The following is a 25281-nucleotide window of genomic DNA, read 5'->3' on the forward strand; positions in this document are numbered from 1 at the left end:
TTTTTATACGCTCAAGGGAAGGTTAGAATTGTGCTATTACCCGACCATTTTTTAACATGTAAACCTATGGGGGTAACCATGGAGACTGTTTTTACAGGAACAGTTAAAGTTTATGAATGCAATTTCGACCAATCAGATTGCTGGATTACTTAAGTGAGGTATATAATGTATAATGTTTTGTTCTCATGTAGAAAATGATTATTTTAAGACAAAAAACTCAATTTTTATTAAATATGGATTTAGCTCCTTTTGGAATCAAGCTCTTCAAATATATATTTTTTCCCTGAAATTTCTAGGATAATTTCGATAATTATCACAATATATTGTATACACTTGAGTTGAGAATCATTCGGCACTAAACAATCAATTCCTTAATTACAAATTATTATAGGTTAAAAAGAATTATGAACCTTACTTTGTTCTTCAATTCAAATACCAAAATCTTTGAGTTATTTCACAAAATAAATATGATCATATTTTCCTGACAATGTACATAGTCAACAGCATTTTTAACAACTACATGCATACAAAATCTGCTCATATTGTCATCATTATACAACATTATTTGAAAAATACATGTATAATTGCTATTCGAAGTGTTAGATGCATTCAATCAAGGCATGTAATTTTCTTGACTTAAATCCGTCATACAATTTTTTGACTAATTAGCAATTAATTCTCTCAGTGGTTGATTTCAATGTAAATAAATTAAAATGCATGAAATCAACTAATTTGAAATCTATTTATATATTCTATATCTTAAAATTAATACACGTTCTTCCATTGACTGTCGAATAGTTTATAACTTCATATTCATTAGGCCTTAATTAATTGTACTTTTTCATTTGTGAACAATGGAAATACTTGTAAACTGCTATTCGTGATATCAGATTCAAAGAGCAATCAATAATCGGATCATATTTTAATCATAAAAATGTACATATGAAGAGCTTAATTCCAAAAGGAGCTAAATCCACTTTTGATGTGAAATTGAGTTATTGATATCAGAACATTGTTCACCTAAGTACCCGTCTTTCAACAAAATCATTTACCTACATTTGGGAGCAATTATGAAAAAATGCACCTTCTAATATCACTTTTCCACAGACGCCTGTACAAAATCTGGTAAACAATTCTTTTTTTTTCTCTGAAGTTACACAAATGGATTTAGCTCCTTTTGGAATTAAACTCTTCATATACAATAGTATTTGTTTGAAAACTAAATGTATAATTTCTATTCTAAGTTTAAGATGAATTCAATCAATATTCTTAAATTGTATCTGTTATCGTATTATAAATGTATGCATACATAACAAATAATTCGTGCAGTGTTAATTTTGAATAAATAAATTGAAATGCAAGAAATCAACTAATTCGAAACTTATTAGCATACTCTATATCTTAAAGTTAATACATTTTCTTTCATTGACATTGAGTGTAGAATCGGCGTTTGCAAATTGATATGTAGTAGGAGTTAATTAGTTGTGCTAATTCATTTGTGAACAAGACTTTATCTTCAGAGACTAAGAACTTCCTCTATGTCTAAAATGGACCGTATTAATCATTGTATCATCCCGTCCTACCACAGGGCTAATTCCATTGTGCCAAGCCACAAATCTCCCTAGTGCCAAGTTTATAACGAGATAATCGGATTAACGCGATGGTACTACCAATAGCGCGTGCAAAACACTAGGCACAGTCCAATGGGCATGAACAATAACTGATATTACGAATGCGTGCAAACATGCAAGAAGCAGAGAAGCAGTAGCTTGCTCGCGTGTACAAAGCACTAAAACAATAGCGTGCATGCAGCCTAATGGCAGGCTATGAGTTAATCATTGTATCATCCCGTCCTGTCATATGGCGCATAAACGAACTGACAGGGTGGTTACGCTACTGAGCGGTCGCTATGTGAAAATTATTTTGATAAGATGATATTAAAGACAACATATCTCTAATAGCTTAATTAAGCCTTGTTAGGATTGTATGTCCTGTGTGGTTGTAGATACACGTAACTAAGTATAGTCAAAATATGTCTTTAACTACAAATCGTTATTGTTGGCCTCTCCGGTCGGTTTAAGTTTCAAGTTTCAATATAGAAAACATAGAATACACGCAAAATGGGAACATGTCTACAAATATACCAAACATATACAAAGCCAATCAATAGAAATGAATTGGGGAAACTGCAAATAAAACCGTAAAAGATACATACAAGCTCCAACAATTGCCTATAACAGATATAACAATAACAAAACAGTGTACAGAACATAGTTGACGTATTAACATGCATATATTATTATTGATTTAAAAAACAGATGAAGTATTTTGTATTTGTTTATTTAAACAATTTAAAGAAAGTGGAATGTCGAATATCTCTGATATGGGGAGAGAATTCAACATTTTTGGGCCAGTGTGTCTAAAAGTTCGTGAAATGAGCGACGATAGGTATATTGCTCTACAACACAAATCTGCCACAAACTTTAGAAATATTTGAGAGGAAGAGATGATACAGTACTCGCTTGTATTATATTTTAAACATACATTTATTTTCACCTGTAGAATGTACTCGTAAAAATAAAGGGTCAACGTTAAATTGTCTAATCTTTAGCAAGTGTCTCATTTGAATGAAATATTGCTTCAGACCATGATTTACGTCATTAAACAAAAATATAGTGATCTGCCAGTGTCACGAATAAGGTATCCAAATATGCTCATCTGACGGTAATTAAATGCCTAAAACCCCGAGCTTTGCCCCTGGACCTCACGCCAATTTACTCTCCGCTCGCTTCGCTCTCGCTACGCTCTACTTTGAAAAACGTTCCGTGGGGCCTGTCATACAGTGCAAGAAAGGGAGAGTCATCCATTTGTTTCAGGGGAATATATAGAGTCTATCGGGAGTGCTCAAAGCGATCTCTCCTGATCGGTACTGCTGGAGATAGTACCACCCTCTCTCAGGCTTCTCAATCTTGTAATCAATGACGATGTTCTGGACATGCTTCAGCTCGTTAGTGTACTCATCAATGCTGACCAAACCTGCATCATGTTTCAACGCAGCTATCATGATTGTATTCCATTGAGACACCGCAGTATATAGATTATAACCTAATTTAGTTAATTTATATTTTACAACACCTTGTTTGTCAATCAATTGAATTGTATCATCAAATTTGGTGATCAGGTGATCATTATAAGTAGTAATCTGCCGAGGTTCATAACCAGCACATGGTATCTCCCTGATTGCCTTTCCCCCTGCTGGTGAGAATACCTGGATCTTCTCAGCTTTCCTGTAGCCAACATAGATCTGATCATCGCTGTCCACAGAGAGGTTAGCCAATCCACCTTCATCGTTACTCAGAGTCTCAAACATTGCATTCAGCTTTGTGTACTCTGGTGTGTAAAGTGTGATAATGCTTGAGCTATCAAGTATAACACACCGATCATCAGAGAGGAACCCTACTCCACGAATCGCCACATGTTTTAGACATGTCTGCTGGAGCTGGCCATCAGCAGAGAAGATCTCCACGCCACCTGTAATACATCCCACTGCCATCCTACCGTCAGGTGTACCAACCATGGTATTCATGCTATCCTTAGTAGGCAAAGCGATGTTCTTTGCAACTGTATTCACGATCTTGCCAAGAGTTAGCTCGTCCATTCCAACGTTCCTCTTAAAACTGACACTTTTCCCTTTCTTGCTCGATTGCATCGGCTGCTTGTAGTCAGGATCTTCTTGTTTCAAGGCCTTCTGTAAGTCTTGACATAGAGTGTCGTGTGCAGCCAAAGCATCCATATCTGACGGCACCTTTGTCTTATTGGTTACCACGTCAGCTATGATGGTTAAGTGAGTGATGTGCTCCTCAGCCGATTTCTTCATTTCGTTCAGTTCTTTCTCTACTCCTTCGGTCCTACCCTTGACTTCACCAAGGAGGATTTCTTTCTTCTTTGTCAACTGCCGAACTGATTCTTCAAATGCTTTGTTGATATCATCTGTACACTGCTTCTGGACATTGCTCACATGCTCCTTCTGTTCATCAATGAAGTCAACGTATTTCTGAAAGCAAGTGCGTTTATTGTCCGCCTTGGATTTGAGGTCCTCGATACTCTTCATATGGCTGCTTTCATAAACAGCTGCCTCGAAGACCTGATGTCCTTCTTTTGTATGCTCCATGACAACACACCTGAAGCACGCAAATCTCTTGCATTCGGAACAGAAGCACTCCTCATCCTCTTTGGGGTGTTTCTTGCATTTACGATACCTACGTACTGACACCTTCCCTGATTCGATCTCACTCATGGCTAGAACCTCATGACTTATGAAGTCTTGCCACAGAGAATGTGCGTTGTGGCAAGTGATACAGAAATACTTGCCACAGTCTTGACAGTAGACAACAGCTTGGGGTTTGTCGTCTGTTTTGCAATTCATACAAAACTTATGCTGATTATTCATGTCTTCTATGAGAGACTTCAAAGCTAGACTTGTCGGTAATTTGCTGACTTCTTGGTTCGGGATCTGTGTTTCAGCTCTGCAGACAGGGCATCGGAGCATCTGGTCGCTACCATGGCATTCCAAGAGTTTGTCCAGACAGGCCTTGCAGTAGGTGTGAGAACAAGACAGGATTTTGGGATCGGTGAAGGTATTCAGACATACAGGACACTCCAGACTCTGAGCAATAACATTCTTGAATGCTTCAGCCATGATTCGAATTCTACCGGAATACAAGAAAGACAACAAAGAGGAAAAAACATAATCATTAGCTAGTGTAGCTTTGATTCATCTGATCGCATTAAAAAGGGTTTTTAATATAATTTTCCTCACGCCCTTTTCCTATAGAATAACGCGTACAAAAATACATACCTTATTCTAACATGGAGTCTATAGGCTTTGAACAACTCAAAAACTTAGTAGGCAACATTTTATATTAATTTTAAAGCTGATGAAGAATCAAAAGCATTACTTTAAACCTGCTAGGCACAATGGAATATACTATTTAAACAAAAATATCATGATTGTACAGAGGAAATTATATTGCTCTGTTTTGGCAGAATCATTAGCTGAAATGTTAGGTATATTAATAATCACATACTAACCTGAAATATTTTCCATATGTATTCATATATACATAACATGCAATAATAATTTTGTTATTCTAACATGATTACAACAACATACCAAAATCGATGATTTTTGCCCAGGACAAACAAACATTGGTATTGGTATTGGTATTTATTTTCTATATCACAATATTACAAACAATACAAGGAAAATCAATATAGTATAGTGGATGGCTGGAAATTGAGAAGTTATAAATAATACTTATGAACGATATTAATGTGATCACGAGTTTTCCAATGCGACAAACATTACTTCCGGGTTCACGATCAACAGAATAAACTCTAGGGGCCAGTTTCTCGAAACCGTCATAAGTCTAAGTTCGTGGACATTCCATAGAAAGGCGTGTTAATTCTATAACACACGTTTTAATGGGATGTCTAAGAAGTAAGACTTAGGACGGTTTCGAGAAACGGCCCCTAGATCTTATGGTTTGGTTTCAAAGCTCTGTTTTGTTTAGTTTCATTTTTGCAGCCTGTTTCTTCGTGGTTTACCAAACTGATATCATTTCCTAAACACCCGTCATTCCCATCTTGGTCTTAACTCAATCGATCTCCATTAATCACCTCAAAGACATATAAACCAATGTCCAAGTATTTCAGTCTAAGGACAAACATGACTTTATATCCAGGTACAAACAAAGTCTCAGAAGTGTCTGGGAGTCGGCCGGCCTTAAAAGTGACATACGACAATTTAAAACGGAAATATTGCAAAATATCACTGGATTTCTTTTTAAGTTGGAAATGATATACATTTAAATTTACTCACGTCTTTTTCCGTCACTTTGTATCGGTCTAGGTGTTACATGAAATCAGTAAACATGTATACTCTTTGCCTATACGATGTAGTGGTGCATACACTGATCATAACTAGTATTTTATACATTTATGTATTTCGTTTGTCGATCTATTTTTGGTACTGGGAATTCCCAGCAACCTTTGACATACAGTTGGAATGTCGGAGATGGCGCTATACATGCAAACCATATCAGACTGGAAATTAAGGAGAAAAGTAATGAAAGAAGATATACGATCTTAGACCTTTATACCTTTACTGGACTAACCATCGTCTGGTTGAGAAAACTAAGAAGTTGTTAGATTAATTAAAGTTTTGGGTTGATTAGGGCCTACCATGCCCTAATTTCTTAGGCCTACACAAAAATGATGGGGCGGAGGGGCTGCGCCTCCCTCCCCTCAAATTATAAAATTGCAAATTATATATTCGGGCATGTGCAACCGCCTCCCGATTCTGACAAGTGCGTAATATTGAAAGAAAGCCTATTATCTAAATATGTATATGTTATTTTGTCCCAGTGGCGGATCTAGGGGATGGGGCAAAACATAATAATAATAATAAGTACCCACTACAAAATTAATATTGATAAAACGAATACATAATTTGGGTTTTCTGTTGTAAAAATGTGTCTTAAAGTTTTGGGAATTCGGGGCTCCCAATATACTTTGAAGGGGCTCAGACCATGATTTACGTCATTAAACAAAAATATAGCGACCTGCCAGTGTTAAAAATAAGGTATCCAAATATGCTCATCTGACCGTAATTCATGGGCGTAAATCCTTGCGTAATACCTATTGTTCAGGGGGGGGGTGATCTATTCATTCATCCCCCCCCCCCCCCCCCCCTGAACAATAGGTACGTAAGGATTTACGCCCATGCCGTAATTAAATGCCTAAAACCCCTGAGCTTTGCCCCTGGACCCCACGCCAATCTACTCTCCGCTCTACCTAATCGTAAATACTTTAGCCACCCCACTTTGAAAAACGTTCCGTGGGTCGTGTAATTAATATTTCTTTAGTTTATATTTTCTATGGCTGGTGATATTTGTTCGTCACCCGCTCAATTAGTTTTTGTTTTGGTGTTTGTCTCCCAAAAGTACCATAGACGTCAAGCTTGATCTTTCGTTTTCAGTTTTCTTGACGTTGTTTGCTCTATAAATAGATTATTAGAAGAAGCGTGTTGTAAATACTATCACAGATAACTAACCTAGTAAAGAGACAGAATCAAGGTGAGCGAATCTGAATTTAATAAACAAATATTCCCCTCCCAATTTTGAGAAATGGTAGACTCTAGATAACCTGACTTATCATCAGCCCCACATACTAATTTTTGTGTTCGTAACTGTAATTGGTATCTCCAAATAAGCTTGTACTTGTCTTTTTCTTCTTTGCTTCTGTGTACACCAATTCTACAATGCATTAAGTCTAACCGTAAACCTCGTTGTTCTAATCATTACTAGACTATAATGTTAAACTTAAAGATGTCAAATTTATTGGACATCCTGATCTAATAGACCTACCTGCTAAACTGAAAGGTTTTTAGGAGAATTAAGGTTGAGTTCTGGGAAGAGGTGAAAAATAATTTGTGAGCGTTATCATTCTTCTTCTTCCCCTTCTTTCTTTTTGAGTGCAGACCTCTTTACAGAGTATTATCGTACTATACTGGGGGTGTGTGCAGGTGGACCACTACACAGGGGTTTCCCCCTACTCTTATACGAATAGTGCAGTGGGTTCTTATCGTGCAAAGGTAGTGACTCTTCTCTACACGGGGCCTCCATTTAACGTCCTACCTGAGGGACGGAGTGTTTTCCACTTAACATATCCTGCGTCTTATTATGCAAGTGTTGAAGAACATCAGATAAGACATGTTCCTTAAAAAGCATGGCTCTTCAAATGCCTTCATATTCTCAATATGTCATGTAACATCGTAAAAATCCAGGGTAGGATTTTTACGCCTTGGTTCGTGTAGTCTCATATACATCTTTCTGTGTACAGTGTTCGTAACTTTACCAAGACTTGGCCAAATTTCTTATCATTTTGATGATTCCAGAACCTTGCAATACACACAAATTCTTATATACTGATGATCAACCTTTTCTGGTCGATTCCACACCGTTTCCTTCACAATGCAGTCGCATGACCAGAACTTCTGACTTTTGAGTTCTGGCAACAAATGGGTTTTAATTTCTTTAATCTTTATCAAGGCAGATCATTATTTTCTTGTCTCATCATTTTTTTTGATACAGGAACATCATTACGTGAGGATGGATTCGGAGGTGATGCGAGAAGGTCGTTTGCTGGACATCATCGATGACCAATGGAGGATGGACAAGCTTCCTAACGATGACATCGAGATACCTCCAAACCAGCTTCCAAATGATATGGATGGAGGGAAGGAAGAAGGAGGGAAGAAAGCAGAAGAGCGATGGACGGATCTTGCACTTCATAACCTCACAGCTTCACAAACTTCAAACCAGGGTAGCTGAGCATTTGTACATTCTCATGACGTGAAAGACAGTGAATGGGACTAAGATATGATTGAAGCCTAACAGACCATGAGCTGAAGGACTGATGTGACACTCATCACGCCAGAAACAGCGTGTGGGACTGAAAAATGTATTAGTAGGTTCTCTTTTAATCGCATAACAGACAAAGTTAGCTCAGCAGTTGAACTGAGACAAGGTCCTTGATATAAAAGACAGTGAATAGGATCAAGAAATTAATAGAGGAGTGTTGGATAGATCTTGCTCTTCAAACCTAGATACACGATACACGATGCAAGATACACGTAGCTGAAAGAATTGTAGTCCGATTTTACACTCATGACATGAAATGCAGTGCATGGGACTGGTAGATAATGGTGGGAGCAATAGAGAGATCATGTTCATTGTAACCAGCATGTAACTGTAACCAGACGGCGTTTGATCTTAATAACATGAAAGACATAGTGTGGGACTTATGCAGGCGTCCATTTGAAGCCTAGACCCACACTCCTCAAGTCATCACCTTTCTTCACCTGTTCCAACGTGCAGATTTACTAAATTATAAATGTTTAAAAAATGTATGACTCAGGAGGGTCTTTTTCTTTTAGATGATCTGTAATACTATGCTCACCGTAATATATAAGGACTATTGCCCCAAGGGAGAAGGCACTTGGGGGTAAAACAGAAATTAATTATGATTTTGTACATAACAAACGTGAGAGTTGTCTATGACTATGTCACAATCCACTAACCAAATTGCTACTTTGAGATCCCCATAGCTATAGTGATCTCATTTTTCAAGCATTTACAACTTTCTTATAATTGGTCCAATTAATTCAAATGTTCACCGTTCTGTTATCTTATTTCTGTTTTCATACGATTGAATTTATTAAAAAGGAAGGATTGCCCTTTAATATGAAGTAGATCATTACTGTACTCAAAAGAGGTCATTGACATCGGTAATATGTTGGATAATTAATATACCTTTGTATTTCAGAAATAATACAACAAGTGGTTTCGACAGGCATGTAGTGTAGACGTTATCATTCATAGAAAAGAAAAATAAATAAATAAATAAATAATGATATCTGAACAGAGGAAGTAAATACTTATGGATTGTTGATAAATGTATGAATGTGTGCAAGACTGCAAGAGAGAGTAAATATTAGCCTGATACCTCAGTCACACCGAATCCAAACCGACCAGTACTCCTCCAATCAGGGTACATTAATTGTTCTGCTCTGGCAGTGTGCTGGTGTGACTGGGGTATTAGTGAGGAGAGAAGCTATAGAGGGGAAAGAAGGAGGTGGAGAGAGAGAGAGAGAGAGAGAGAGAGAGAATGGGAATAAAGACAGAGAGAGGGTGGGGGCGAGAGAATAGTCTGCAGGCACAGACCCTAATTTGACACTATCAACAAATCAATGTGCCTTGAGAGAAGTCTAACCCAGCTACCTACTGTGTCAGGAGCAGCTACACTACATGGCCTAGGGTAGTCTTATAATGCAGACTCTCTTTTACTACTGACCAGGGTTTGTGCTTGCAGACTAGCGAGAGAAGAGTAGTGGAGACAGAGAGAGGGTGGGGGCGAGAGAAGAGAGAAAAGAGACAGGGAGAGAGAGAGAGAGGGTGGGGCGAGAGAAGAAAGAAAAGAGACGGGGAGAGAGAGAGAGAGAGCGAGACAGAGAGAGAGAGAGAGAGAGAGAGGGTGGGGCGAGAGAAGGGGAGTGGAGACAGAGAGAGGGTGGGGCGAGAGAAGAGAGAAAAGAGACAGGGAGAGAGAGAGAGAGAGAGAGAGGGGGTGGGGCGAGAGAAGAGAGAAAAGAGACGGGGAGACGGAGAGAGGGTGGGGCGAGAGAAGGGGCGTGGAGACAGAGAGAGGGTGGGGCGAGAGAAGGGGAGTGGAGACAGAGAGAGGGTGGGGCGAGAGAAGGTGAGTGGAGACAGAGAGAGGGTGGGGCGAGAGAAGAGGAGTGGAGACAGAGAGAGGGTGGGGCGAGAGAAGAGAGAAAAGAGACGGGGAGACGGAGAGAGGGTGGGGCGAGAGAAGGGGCGTGGAGACAGAGAGAGGGTGGGGCGAGAGAAGGGGAGTGGAGACAGAGAGAGGGTGGGGCGAGAGAAGTGGAGACAGAGAGAGGGTGGGGCGAGAGAAGAGGAGTGGAGACAGAGAGAGGGTGGGGCGAGAGAAGAGAGAAAAGAGACGGGAGACAGATAGAGGGTGGGGCGAGAGAAAAGAGACGGGGAAAGGGGGAGATGGAGAGAGAAAGACATAATCCTCATCTACCTACAGACCCAACGTTGGAAACTGTCAAAATGTAGTATTGTTGTTACGATGCATTTGTAGTACTTCACTGGCACGATTAAGTCTCAAAAGTAAATCTGACTAGGTTTTATGTATACCTTTTTACGCTTTCCGAAATTCTCCAAAACAAAGAAGAAGAATATACAAGTCATTAGCACATGGTTTTCCTTTTCTTATGTTTTCCTCCTTTTTGTGTGGGAGATGGGTGGTTGTCACTTGCCCTCTCCCTATATCCACCGTCGGTCTGTTACTACGCTAGTTTAACGATGATTTTAGAAAGTTTGGGACTTTTTGCTCATAAAGTTGTGCTATTTTAAAAAACTCAAATACACTTTCACCTCAATCACTTATAATTATCAATGTAGGCTATCTAAATATCCCCCCTTTTTTGAGTTGAGTTTGAGTTTGAGTTGAGTTTGAGTTTGAAGTTTATTATCCAAAACAAAAAAGTACATCAATATAACAATCAAATGTGAATGATTAATTAACATTGAAAGGATAAATGGGACCAGAAAATAGCATTTAATGCTAATCGTGTCTAGTACCACTAACACACAAAAAGTATCACAGCAATAAATGAGAATGTAATGAATAAATATGAATAACTAGTGAATTCATACCTAAGCTACAAACTATTCTACATCTAGGGTAAATGTGTTCTGTGCTTATATACAAAGCTTTGGTATTTTACACTAAATAAAAGATGAAGAATTATATAACAAATATTTACAAAAAGGCAAGAGCCTTGGTTCTAAGTTATAAACAACTATTCTATTAACATTTGTGATATAAGAGTTCTACGAAAGCAAGACACTGATGCTTTCTCCCTTACAGAAAGGGGTAGATCATTCCAATAGCGTGTGCCTCTGAATGACATTGAAAATTTACCTTGCGTTGTCCTTACTTTAGGCACACTTAACTTCTTACTTTCTCTTTGTCTAGTCTCATAGTTGTGCTCTATGAAACAGCAATACTGAATTAGAGACTGTGGCAATTTATCATTCAATAATTGATACATAAAAAACACAAACAGATAATTTATGGAGTTGATACACATTCAATAATTTTAGCTCCTGGAATATCGGTTGTGAATGAGTCCTAATTGGACTAAACGTTATAACTCTTAGTGCCATCTTTTGGCTTAATAATAAACACTTCATGTTCATTTCATAATTACTTCCCCAAACCTCAATTCCGTAGGTCATATGCGGTTGGATTAACGTCTTATACAGTAACAACAAAACACGCCTTGGCACAAACTGTCTTAATCTATATAAAACACCAACCCTTTTCCTGATAAACTTATTAACCCTTTGGATATGAGGTTTCCACGTCAAGTGTTGATCTATATAAATTCCTACAAATGATGCAACATCAACCTGGGCTATTTCAGTCTCTGCTATTTTTAGCACCCCTTGAGTCACTACTGATTGCCTACTCCCTCTTATTAACAAATAATTAGTCTTTAATAAATTGACTGTAAGTTTATTTACCTTACACCATATGGTCACCTTATCAAGATGCATATTAACTATATTATCCATATCAATTGAATTCTGTCTCGGTGGAAACGTATGAAACAAGTTAGAATCATCGGCAAAAAGTCTAAAATTAAAATAATTTGTTGAGTTTGGTAAATCGTTTATGTACAACAAAACAGTGTAGGTCCCAACACAGAACCCTGAGGAACACCACATGTTATTATCCGCTTCAATGAGCTATGTCCACCATAGTTCACAAACTGAAATCTATTACAAAGATAATCTTTAAACCACTGGAGAGGCAGGCCCCTTATTCCATAATGTTCTAATTTTCCAGCCAATATTGCATGATCAATTGTATCAAAAGCTTTCTGGAAATCTAGGAATACACCTAGTGTTACACTGCCCTTATCCAGTGATTTAAGCACATCATTAACCAAATTAATTAAAGACAACTTAGTACTATAATGTTTACGAAAGCCATACTGGTGCTTATACAAGACATCATTTCTTTCAAAATAATCAAGTAGCCTCTTGTTTACTAATTTCTCAAATATTTTGGCCAATAGAGGCAAAACTGAAATAGGTCTGTAATTGCCTGGGACATTTCTATCTCCCTTTTTAAAAATTGGTGTAACTTTGGCTACTTTCATTGCATCTGGGAACACACCGTTCAATAATGATTGATTATAAATATAAGATAGTGGTTTTGCAATTACTTCAGCAGCATCCTTCAGTAATCGGGCTGGAATATCATCAAAGCCGCAAGCTTTCTTTACATTTAAAGTTAATAAATAGTCCCGTACCTCATAATGAGTAACTGGTTCCCAAAACATGGAGTCAATTATTCCATCACTAAGATAACCTTTGAATGTAATAACATCGTCAACATTACCATTAATAGATTTAGCAAGGTTAGGCCCAACGTTCACAAAAAATTCATTAAAGCCTTCTGATATTACTTTCCCTGAGGTTACAACTTTCTTACTACCATTATCATCAACACAGAGCTTATCTACATGTGACGTTTTTACTTTACTGTTTCCACTCTTCAATAGCTTATTTATTGACTTCCATGTTTGCGCTGTGTCACCTTTATACATTTCAAATACATCACTATAATATTTCCTCTTCGCATTCCTCAAAACTGTATTTTTTATTTTTCTCTTTCTTTCTTTCTTTCTTTTGTCTCCCCTCTTTCTTTCTCTCTCTCTCTCTCTGATACTCGGCTATTGTAACGTCCCGATAGTGATGCATGCAGATACTTCTTACAACAATACTCAGAACACACATCAAATCATTGCATAATTCTACATACATCCATTTATTTCAAGCTATCCAATATTCTTAGATCCAGATAGAACCACTGATGACATGATGTGACGTCACATTTAATACTGCGCAGTAATTGGTCAAATCAGCTTCTAGTCTTCTCTCGTGTCGTATTTGTGCATCCCTAAACAGTCGATGGGCGGGTTTGTTGGCAGTGAGATTCAGCGGGTTAGTCTAGATTCCATTACCGTTTCCTTGGCCTATAGAAAAACAGACATCAATGTGACATGTAAGATGCGACGAACAAGATATGACCAATTAAACCCCTCAACAACAATAATCACGAAGAGAAAGCAAGCAAGAGAGAACGGGAGGAAGGAATGAAAAGAGAACGAAAGAGAGGGGTGGAGAAAAAAAAATTAAAAAAATAAAAAATAAACAAACAAAGAGTGATGCATGATCGCCGCAAAATAAAATTTACCTTAGATCATGTGTAAAACATACAGCTGAAAGAATTTTGGAAAGGGTTGGAACAAGGTTTCGAATTATTTGATTTATGTGCAGAAGAGAGACCATTGCTGCGGCCAGCTAGAATTATATGACCCCCTCCGTTGCCAGGTTCAAATCCCACTGGTTCCGAGACTTTTTCTGACTTGTCTTTAATTACAAGATCGAGTGCTCGATCTTTATTTATTGGATGCAAGCCAAAATTTATTCATGAATTTAAAATTACTCCGAAGAAGTCTTACATTCAAACATAGCGGAGCATGTGTTGTACAACCTCATAACAATGTTGCCCCCCCCCCCCTCCCCTTGATATAAATGCCCTTACGCCACTGGGAGCAAATTGTTCTGGTTTAGAATTTTGACAATGGTTAAAATATATATCTACTTCTTAAATTGGAGCCAATATATCTGACAGTGACTTACCTGGGCAGAAAGCGACCTTTCCTCCTCGTCTATTGCACCAACAGTTCGGTAGAGAAACACATGCTGAAAATGATAGGGGAAATGAGATTAATAACTGTGAATTATACATTGGGGATGAACGCACGAATAAGGAATGTATGGATATAAAGGAGGCACCGCGGGCGGGGCAAGGGGCGATTAATATCAGCAAAATTGTCAGTTTATTCGTTGTTTTGCAAGAGAGATTTTGAACACATATAGGCTAAACGTTTCTGAAAATTGTGAGAAAGTTTCTTTTATTTTTTATATTTCCTAAATTAGTTCTTGTTTTTGCTTTGTCCCGTGGTGTTTGCCTCGTTGTTTGTTTGTTTGTACTTTCTTTCTTGCTAAGACATGTGCCTCTTGATAATGTCCCATCACCCCTTTCTTTACTCGAATGGCTGGAAAGATATTAACAATAAATTGCCCCCCTTTCCAATTTTGTTTTTATTGTTGTATTATGAATTAGTATGTTTGTGTGCTGTTTTGATTCTTGCCTCACAGAATCGAGTAATGTGGTAACTTTTATTTTTCTCTTTGCTTTTTCTTTTCTTTTTTTTACTTCAGAGATTATATGAGATGCATTTATCTAAATCATACCTGTCTTTATATATTATAATTGCACATAACGTTAGGCCCTACTATACAAACTCTTTATGAAAGGAATATAAGCCTAATCCTTTATAAACAAAGAAAATGGAAGTTTATGAATTAGAATTCCCTCACACGATCCGTTACAGAGTTGATAGTTTGTGTCCGATTGATTACAGCAATCTATCACCGACCAGTTTGTCTAATTTTCCCGCTTGTATTAAAACCAACTAAGTAATTGGGTGGTTTTCGATCATTGGATTCAACCCTGCTAATTAAAGGGACTTGGTAACATAGTTCAGATGAGAGAAAATGGTGCTAAGGTACTTAAGGTAGTGACTTCAATACTGGATGTACAATTGAAGATAATCTGAAAGTGAAAACGGACCATCATGAACGATAACAATTGGGAAAAACTGATCAGATCGATTCCATAATTCTCCCAACTATATGTTATCACAATTTAATAGGTGAATGTAAACCGTCACAAAGCAAGGAATTGACTCGTTATACCATTCCATACATTTAAGTGTCGAAAGATGTTTGAAGCCTGTCTTATGTCTCATATTTCAGGACAAACGGTTGGGAAAATTCAAAAATGGTTGGGAGAATTTACTGTTAATCACTGTTGGAGAATGTTGCACAGTGATGCCTTCAAAGAAAACCATACATATCTTTGTGGTTTGAGAATTTCTCAGGTTGTTTTGCATTTTAGATGGTAAGTACAGTAGAAGGAATATAATAAGTAACATTTCATACACAAATTACGCAGCTTTTTTTTAATCAATATTTTACAATGTATAACTCACGCTTGTATTTCTTCATGGACTGTCCCCTCTTGACAGCTAGCTGGTAGTCTTGCATGACGGGGTCCCTCTTCATGAATTCCGCGACATCGAAATCCTCGTCGGTCTCTTGGAACTCGAAGGCCATGGCGACCACCAGCATGGCCATGAAAACGATCAGGATCTTGGAAACCATTGCCTGACAAGAAATGAAAACAATATATCTTGATGGATACTCGAACTAGGTTTGATTTTAGAGAGCTGGAAAACGACCGCTAAAGCACTAGATCATAGCATAAAAGGGTTATCTTTGACATGTGGGTGGGTTTCTTTTTTTTTTAATAAAAAATTAAATTAAAACAAATACAAGTGTTTAATATGGGTATTATAAGTCCAAAGGAAGATGATAAGGTATGCTACGGAGAGGTTAAAACAAGAGTACATGACGGAAAGCGATGGAGGTGCATAGCCACCAAGCCCTTCCGAAGGGACGACACTAGATGATTAAGGTATGCATGATACTGCTAGTGTATATAAGCACCAACTGAATCTCTTATCAAAAAACGTATTAATTTTACAACCTTTTAAAACATAGAATTGGGATGGGTGTGTCAACTTTCTTAAAGAACACACTAGTTTTATAATTGAAGTAATGCTATCATTGAAGATAAGAAGGGCAGGGATGGGATTAAGTTTTTAATTAGGCAAGAATGAAAAGGGGACAGTCCAGTTTGATGTTATAATATTGATCAAATAAAAATTATTAAACATTTAAAATGGAGAAGAGCAGACGCATCGTAATGTCACAAGCCCCCCCCCCCCCCCCCCCCACTCCGGGGTCGGAATGACCGCAAGCGTGTTACCAAAATGTCCTGTAAAGGGGTACTTTTCACGCACCAAAGTCCGGCTCGTACATACCCAAAATTGACTTTACACACCGGACTTAGGGGGTGTTTTCAAAAGGAGGGAACACGCATATGCGTACCCTAAATAACACTGAGTGGGGGGCCGGGGTCACAAGTTGGATACAAAATTATAAAACGATAACATCATCAATGTAAGTTTGTATGTTGTATTTTTAGATCTTGAAAAAAGCTCTTCAAAAATATTATCATTATAACTGTTGCAATAAAGCAGCTATATACTTCACAGAAATGAAATAAATTATAGAAAATTATGAAGTTACGATTTATATCAGCAATAATCATTTTCTAACATTGAGAGACAGCAAAATTTTGTAAGGTGCAGCAATACGTACTTACGATTTTGTGAAATTGGCTGGCTTGGTGAGTAAAGTTGATTGATGCTCGTTGATCGCCTTAGCTCTTGTTCTTCCAAGCCCAACCCATCCTTCCTTATATACTCTAACCCCGTCTCTCATGACTGACCCGTCTTTGGTTGCGGTAATAAACCTGGCATTTGATCCCGGCATTTGATTGACCGTTTGTTAATTTGGTTAGATTAATGGAGATCACGAAGTAACTCAACCAAGAAGTCCATTTATTTCCTTTATTTCGTTCTAATAGCTTAAGCATTACCAAGGTTGCTGCATATAGACATAAGTTTGATTAATAGTCTTATTTGTCTTAGTTTCGGGTATTCCCCCAGTCACACATGTGGGACCCACTTCATACTAACCTAGAATGGTTGTTAATAAAAGGTCAGTCCGGGGTTAATTTGGAGTCGGCTTGTCTGTTTGATCGAGGCACTTATAATAAGAAAGCTCTTTATATAAAACTATGCATTTGAAGAAGCACTTATCTTTGAGGTTTCAAAACCAATGTTAGAAATAAGAATTTCACGAAAGTTTTTATGATCATTATGGTATTTTCTGATATTAAAAAAAAAAAAATCGTTTTATAAACATATCGGTATCTTGACAACAGTGTCATTTTGTTTCAAACCAGTGATCTATATGATGCATATGTAAATCTATATATTCGACTAGACTTACTATATACTTCTATGCTGGTCTTCGTGCAAGCAGTACAAGTAGAATTCTGCTTCTAAGGGCTCCTAACCATTCTTGTATAAGTGTCATTGTAAAATGTATTTTATTGGTTGAATAAAGATTTGAATGTAATTGTGGGGTTGTAGATATACGTAAGTATAGTCAAAATATGTCTTTAACTACATATTTTATCTAAAAATCGTTATTTTTGGCCTCTCCGGTCGGTTTAAGTTTCAAGTTTTAAGTTTTACTTCAATTCAAATACATAGAAAACACATTTTATGAAAGTATAAAATACAGATCATATACAATATAGAAAACATAGAACACACGCAAAATGGAAACATGTCTACAAATATACCAGACATAATTATACAAATCCAATCAATATAAATAAATTGGGGAAACTGCAAATAAAACCTGTAGAGGCAGTCTCTGTAAAAGATACTTTTGTTTTTCTTTACTTTTTGTTTTATTTTTTTATTCGGTCTAAACTTCTCATACATAATACAAATTGAAATGAAACACATGTATTTCAAATATATGATTATCATAATACAAAATGATGACAAAAATAGTATGAGTAGAATCCGAAAATTATGGATAAAAAACAAAGACAAAAAGACAAACACAACATTAAAAAAACAAAAAACGGGTTACTACATCATCATAATTCTAGCACATTCCTTTTTTTGCGAAATCTATGCATGAATCTATCCTTATAACAAATATATTTTTCTGTAAGGTACGTTTGGTTTAATTTAATAAGAAATAAATTGAAAGAAGGGAGTATCTCAAGATATCTACATAAATATAATGTTTTCTTTGCAATAATAATACAATGATTCAATAGAGCATGCGGTTTGTCTAATATCCCAAACAAGATCTCCTCGTCTGTCAATTGTAACATTTCTTTATTAATTCTAGTATGCCACCATTTTAAAAATTCGTTCAAGTAATATGGTGGATATAAACATTCTACAAACATGGGCTCATTCGTTTCTGGCTCTTGTTTACAAAAAGAACACATTTCATTGTCTATCACTTTCTGTTTTTAAAGCTTTGCCTTTACCAGTAAGCATCGTGAGTTTATTTTATATTGGAATAATCTAGTTCTTGTATCAGGTATAATTCTAGAAGGTAATTCATATATAAAATCAAAATGTTCTTCATTTATGTCATATTTTGATCTCCAGTAGGTTTCTGAAGTAGGCTTTTGATATTTGTTTTCTTTTAGTACCATATTAATCATCTTTGTTGACAATTTTGATATAAAAAGTTGTCTATTACGAAATATAGTACAAGTATCCAGCTGTTTTGATAAATGCCTACTTTCAATACATTGAGCTTTCAACCTATGTGGAATGACAGAAACGACTGAGCGCCAATCTGTTGCCACTTGGCAAAAACAATTAATTTACCATTTTCATCAAACAAATCTCTTTTATATACAATATACAAATATCAAATAGTTCTTTTACAAAACAACTGTTATCAGCTATTCTTATTTGTCAATTGTTCCATATAGTACTATCTTGGCAAAGTCGATTATTGTTACACAGTTCTCTAAACTCAAAATATGCATATAAAACCTCTTTATAAAATGAAGGTAGATGTCTTAATTGTAATTAAATAAAAGATACATGCAGGTTACAACAATTATCTATAAAAGATATAACAATTTAAAAGAACAGTGTGCACAACATAGTATAAATTAACATTCATATAGTATAATTGATTTAAAAACAGATGAAGTATTTTTCAATATTTGATGTAAAAGAGTTAAAGAAAGTAGAATGTCGTATATCTCTGGGAAGAGAATTCCAATTTGGGGGGCCAGTGTGTCCAAACGTTCGTGAAAAGAACGACGACATATTGCTGTACAACAAATATGCCACAAACTTTAGAAATATGTGAGAGGAAGAGATGAAACGTTACTCGCTTGTTTTATATTATGAACATAACTTTATTTTTCACGTAAAGAAACTAATTAAAAAAGGGTAATTATAAAATCTTATAATCTTTAGCAAGTGTCTCATTTGAATGGAATATTGCTTCGGACCATGATTTACGTCATTAAAGGACCACTGCACTACTTGTAGCAACTTGCGCCCTCTATATAACAAACAATGCCTAATCGGTGACCATTGGTTCCCCATGATCCTCTTTTTCTTACGTTAACTGAGAGCTGAGTTGATGAGATAACCACCTGTCCAGTGACCTTGCAGGGCGGTGTAATCCCTCCTGTAAACTATGGCAGATAAGCTTTAAACAAAAATGTAGAAACCTGCCAGAGTCACAAATAAGGTTTTCAAATATGATCATCTGACCGTAATTAAATGCCTTAAATCCCTGAGCTTTGTCCCTTGGCTCCACACCAATTGTCTATTTGCTCTACCTGATCGTAAACACTTTAGCCCCCCCCCCCCCCACCCTACTTTGACAAACGTTCTGCGAGGCCTGTCATACATGGCAAGTAAGGGGGGAGGTCATTTGTTCCAGTGGAATATATAGAGTCTACAAGGAGTGCAGAGAGCGATCTCTCCTGATCGGTACTGCTGGAGCTGGTGCCAATATGCCATGCCGGATGTTTCAATCTGGTAATCATTGACTAGGTTCTGGACATGCTTTAGCTCGTTAGTGTACTCATCAATGCTGACCAAACCTCCATCGTGTTTCAACGTGGCTATCAGGATTGTATTCCCTTGAGACGCCGCAGGATATAGATCCTCATCTAATTTCTCTAATTCATATTTTACAACCCCTTGTTTGTCAATCAATCGTATTGTATCATCAGATACGGTGATCAGGTGATCGTTATAACTAGTAATCTGCTGAGGTTCATATCCATCACATGGTATCTCCCTGATCGCCTTCCCACCTGCTGGTGAGAATACATGGATCTTCTGTGCATTCCAGTAGCTAACATAGATCAGATTATCACTGTTTACTGTGAGGTGAGCACACTCACATTCATCGTCACTAGGACACTCAAACATTACGTTCAATTGTGTGTACTCTGGTGTGTACAGTGTGATAATGCTAGAGCTATCAAGTATAACACACCGATCATCAGAGAGGAACCCTACTCCATAAATCTCCACATGTTTGAGAATTGTCTGCTGGAGCTGGCCATCAGCAGAGAAGATCTCCACGCCACCTGTACTACATCCCACTGCCATCCTACCGTCTGGTGTACTAACCATGGCATACATCCTACCCTCATTAGGCAAAGCGATGTTCTTTGCAACTGCATTTACGATCTGACCGAGAGATATATCATCCATTCCAACGTTCCTCTGAAAAAATACATTTTTTCCTTTTTTGCTCGATTTCATCGGCTGCTTGTAGTCAGGATCTTCTTGTGTCAAGGCCTCATGTAAGTCTTGACATAGAGTGTCGTGTGCAGCCAAAGCATCCATATCTGATGGTACCTTTGTCCTATTGGTTACCACGTTAGCTATGGTGGTCAAGTGAGTGATGTGCTCCACGGCTGCTTTCTTCATTTCGTTCAGTTCTTTCTTTACTTCTTCGGTCCTACCCTTGACTTCACCAATGAGGATTTCTTTCTTCTTTGTCAACTGCAGGACTGATTCTTCAAATGCTTTTTTGATATCATCTGTACACTGCTTCTGAACATTGATCACATGGTCTCTCTGTTCATCAATGAAGTCAACGTATTTCTGAAAGCAAGAGCGTTTATTGTCCGCCTTGGATTTGAGGTCCTCGATACTCTTCATGTGGCTGCTTTCATAAACAGCTGCCTCGATGACCCGATGTCCTTCGTTTGTATGCTCCATGACAACACACCTGAAGCAGGCAAATCTCCTGCAGTCGGAACAGAAGCACTCCTCATCCTCTTTGGGGTGTTTCCTGCATTTACGGTACCAACGTACTGACACCTTCCCTGATTCGATCTCACTCATGGCTAAGACCTCATGCCCTATGAAGTTTTGCCACAGAGAGTGTGCGTTGTGGCAAGTGATACAGAGATACATGCCACAGTCTTGGCAGTAGACAACAGCTTGGGGTTTGTTCTCGGATTTACAATTCGTGCAAAACTGTTGTTGATTCTTCATGTCCTCTATGAGAGACTTCAAAGCTAGACTTGCCGGTAATTTGCTGACATCTCGGTTAGGGACCTGGGTTTCAGCTCTGCAGACAGGGCATCGGAGCATCTGTACGTTATCATGGCATTCCAAGAGGTTGTCTAGGCAGGCCTTGCAGTAGGTGTGAGAACAAGACAGGATCTTGGGATCGGTGAAAGTATTCAGACATACAGGACACTCCAGACTCTGACCAATAACATTCTTTAATGCTTCAGCCATGATTCGAATTCTACCGGAAAACGAGACAAAAGAAAAAAAACATAATGATTAACTAGTGGAGCTTTGTTTCATCTGATCGTATCAAAGAGAAGTGCTTATCATTTTTCTCTGGTCTTTTCCCTATAAAATATAACGCTTTCAAAATATGATACTTCAATAATCGACTTTCCCAAGAAAGTATTATATAGAACAATAGACAAATAAGAACAACTCCCAGTCACTATTGAGACTTTGTTTGTATCTGGATATAAAGTCATCTATGTCCTTAGACTGAAATACTTGAATTTCCGTTTCGGTTTAATAAAATTTGGAGTGGACTATTAGGCTATTATTATTATTATTTATTATTTATTATATTGGTTTATATGTCTTTGAGGTGATTAATGGAGAGCGATTGAGCTAAGACCAAGATGGGAATGACGGGTGTTTAAGAAATAATGTCGGCTTCGTAAACAACGAAGAAACAGGGTGCAAAAATGCAACTAAACGAAACAGAGCTTTGAAACCAGACCATAAGAGTTTCATGTTCTTGATCGAGAACCCGGAAGTAATGTTTGTTGCATTAGAAAACTCGTGATCATTTGACTGTATCTTCTCACTGTTTGTTTGTCCTGGGGGCAAAAGCGTGACGATTTTGATACGTTGTTGTGATTGGAATAACAAATGTGTCATGAACTATTATTTTTGCATGTTATGTAGATATGAATACACATGGGAAATATGTCGGGTTATTATACGATTCTTAACAAAAATAACATTTCAGCCGCAGCTAATGATTCTGCAAAACCAGAGCAATATGATTTCCTCTGTACAATCATGATATTTTGTTTTTATTAATATATTCCAGTGTGCATATATGTACATGTTTATACTATACTGTTTTTGAATTTTCGTCAGCTTTAAATGAATACATAATGTTGCCTACTGAGTTTTAGAGTTGTTCAAGCCTAGGCCCCATATTAAGTATGTTTATCTGCATCATGTCTGAAGGCAGATCACGAATCATATTTTTTTCGTTCAGATTTTACGAAATTTGTAATACTTGGTGTTGTGTGCTCTTATAGGTACACAGATGAATAGTTCGTATTTGGAAAATCTACCCTCGAAAACCCTTAAATTGCCTACGCACACGGTAAAGGAGCGTACATGTACTTTCCTGAGAGATATATAGCACCGGCCCTATACGATTCCGAAGGTGGGGGGGGGGGGGTCTCGCTGGCAATCTATGATATATTGCGTGCGATGTACATGCATGTATGCCTAGGTCCTCAATGCGGATTTTGTTTTAATTTTTTTTTTTGTTAGGTCGCTTATTCTGAGATAAGATCAGAAGGAAATATGGTGGTCACCGTGACGCTGTGAAAAGAAGGTGTTAAGACCACGGCATGCACCTCCCATCACCATGCCCCCCCCCCCCACCCCCGATCCATACGATGACGGATGTGCCTTGGCTCCCCATCCCTTTCTTCAGATCGATGGATGAAGATCTGCATGAACATAATCCGTGCTGTCAATAGCATTATGAAAAATTATTTTGTCAGATGTGGACATTTTAATAATAATAATATAGTATTAATGACTGCTTTGAGAGAAATAGTTGTTTTATTACGCTCAAGGGAAGGTTAGAATGGTGCTATTCCCCGAGGCTTGCCGAGGGGAATAGCCCAATTGTAACCTTCCCGAGAGCGTATGAAAACAACTATTTCTCGAATATTAAAGCAGTCATTAATACTTTTATATGCCGAAAAAAAATAGACTAAAAAATGAAAAATTAAAAATATTTATCATCTATGTCGAAGACGGGATTCGAACTCTTGCGTACAACAAGAGGTGTAATGAAAACCAACGCTTAGACCACTCGGCTATGGCCCGCCGTTAACATGCTTGGCAGTTTTCTCCAATATATACATTAAAATGGATTGAAATCGGCTTCGCGTGTGATGAATGCTTCGCAAAAGCTCCATATACGGACTCTTCTTTTACTTTTGCAATGCATATTGGCACGAACTTAGATGAAGATCTATCGGCAGATGTTGTTTTTTTGTTTTTGGAAGTTTATTTTCGTCTTCATGTCAACAATGCAAGATAAAATTGTCGGTAAGATCGATCGAGATTCAATTGTATTGAAATTACCGACCAATCCTTCGCACACATACGGCATCCTCCATCGCTCAAACCATTTTTTAACATGTAAACCTATGGGGTAATTAACCATGGAGGCTGACCAACTTTTTTTAATAACCATGGTTATTAAAATTATTGAAATGTTTTATGCATGGTTACCGAGAATTTTACAGGAACAGTTGAAGTTTATGAATGCAATTCGACCAATCAGATGGCTGGATTTCTTAAGTGAGGTATATAATAACAAATATAAACAAATATACCATACACTGAGAGGCTCTATTTTTGTGGGGCTGCCACTTTCCCTAGCCCTCGCTGCGGACAGTCATGATTCAAAGGCAAAACAATGGCCTCGTAACTGTGAGGCCCCAGGATCAAAACCGTGTCGATGTGCTATATTAGTGCCCTTTTGTGAGGCATTAATCCTCATTAATGTCAGTTATGACTTAGGGACGTATGTCCCCTAGTTGATAAGCATATGCTTTAGCAGTCACGCAAAACAAACAAATACTGACAAATCATTATTCAATAAAATCTGAGAATGTATACTGTTATCTAGATCTATCAGGAATAAATCGTTGTCAAAACCATTCCTATTATTATACAGAGGTTGAATTTCACTCCAGTTTAATAAAATATTCTCTTTGAAAGTAATGAAAGGCTATATTAAATTAGTAAATATGTTTTTGTTTAATTGCCACGACCTTCTCAATACACATCAGCCACTGGCACAGTAAGGGAGTGAGAGGGTTGCCTCTCACACAAACAGAATTTATTGTGAGTACAACAATATTTGTATCAAAGAGAACGCTCCATCTGTTGTTATTGAATTTTTAATTTGTATTACTAAACAATTAAATTGCCACCTTACTGAAAAGGCTTCTAATCGAAAGAGACACATGCAAACGTCAATAATTTGAAGGGAAATTCATTGATCAGGATTTTGTTTTCTCCCTGAACAATAGGGTACACCCCATTCCCACGCCACAGAAGTGTCACGTTTGTTTTTACTGATGCATATTTTTTCATTATAAAGTTTCTATCCAACCTACTCTAAGAGAGTATATTAATGCTGACTATTTTATGCTGACATAAAATAAGATGGTTTTGAA

At 37.3% G+C, this 25281-nt stretch overlaps 2 protein-coding genes and 2 long non-coding RNA genes across 4 annotated transcripts; 1 reads left to right on the forward strand and 3 right to left on the reverse strand.

Moving 5' to 3' along the window:
• Positions 1–2872: 2872 nt before the first annotated feature.
• Positions 2873–4699, reverse strand: LOC115921441 (tripartite motif-containing protein 45-like). The gene has a single exon (XM_030978928.1). The coding sequence runs from the start codon at positions 4697–4699 to the stop codon at positions 2873–2875; it is 1827 nt and encodes a 608-aa protein (XP_030834788.1).
• A 2278-nt stretch (positions 4700–6977) lies between these two features.
• LOC115921213 lies at positions 6978–9488 on the forward strand. The gene is made up of 2 exons (XR_004062818.1): positions 6978–7136; positions 8154–9488. It is a non-coding gene; the product is annotated as an uncharacterized LOC115921213 (long non-coding RNA).
• Positions 9489–13467: 3979 nt separating this feature from the next.
• Positions 13468–17119, reverse strand: LOC100891490. The gene is made up of 4 exons (XR_143693.3): positions 17029–17119; positions 15791–15965; positions 14373–14435; positions 13468–13702 (listed from the first exon to the last, which is right to left on the reverse strand). It is a non-coding gene; the product is annotated as an uncharacterized LOC100891490 (long non-coding RNA).
• Positions 17120–20206: 3087 nt separating this feature from the next.
• Positions 20207–22045, reverse strand: LOC115921442 (tripartite motif-containing protein 2-like). The gene has a single exon (XM_030978929.1). The coding sequence runs from the start codon at positions 22043–22045 to the stop codon at positions 20207–20209; it is 1839 nt and encodes a 612-aa protein (XP_030834789.1).
• Between the last annotated feature and the right edge of the window lie 3236 nt (positions 22046–25281).

The sequence above is a fragment of the Strongylocentrotus purpuratus genome, unplaced genomic scaffold, assembly GCF_000002235.5.
Source record: "Strongylocentrotus purpuratus isolate Spur 01 unplaced genomic scaffold, Spur_5.0 spur5_scaffold_1, whole genome shotgun sequence".
NCBI classification, from domain to species: domain Eukaryota; kingdom Metazoa; phylum Echinodermata; class Echinoidea; order Camarodonta; family Strongylocentrotidae; genus Strongylocentrotus; species Strongylocentrotus purpuratus.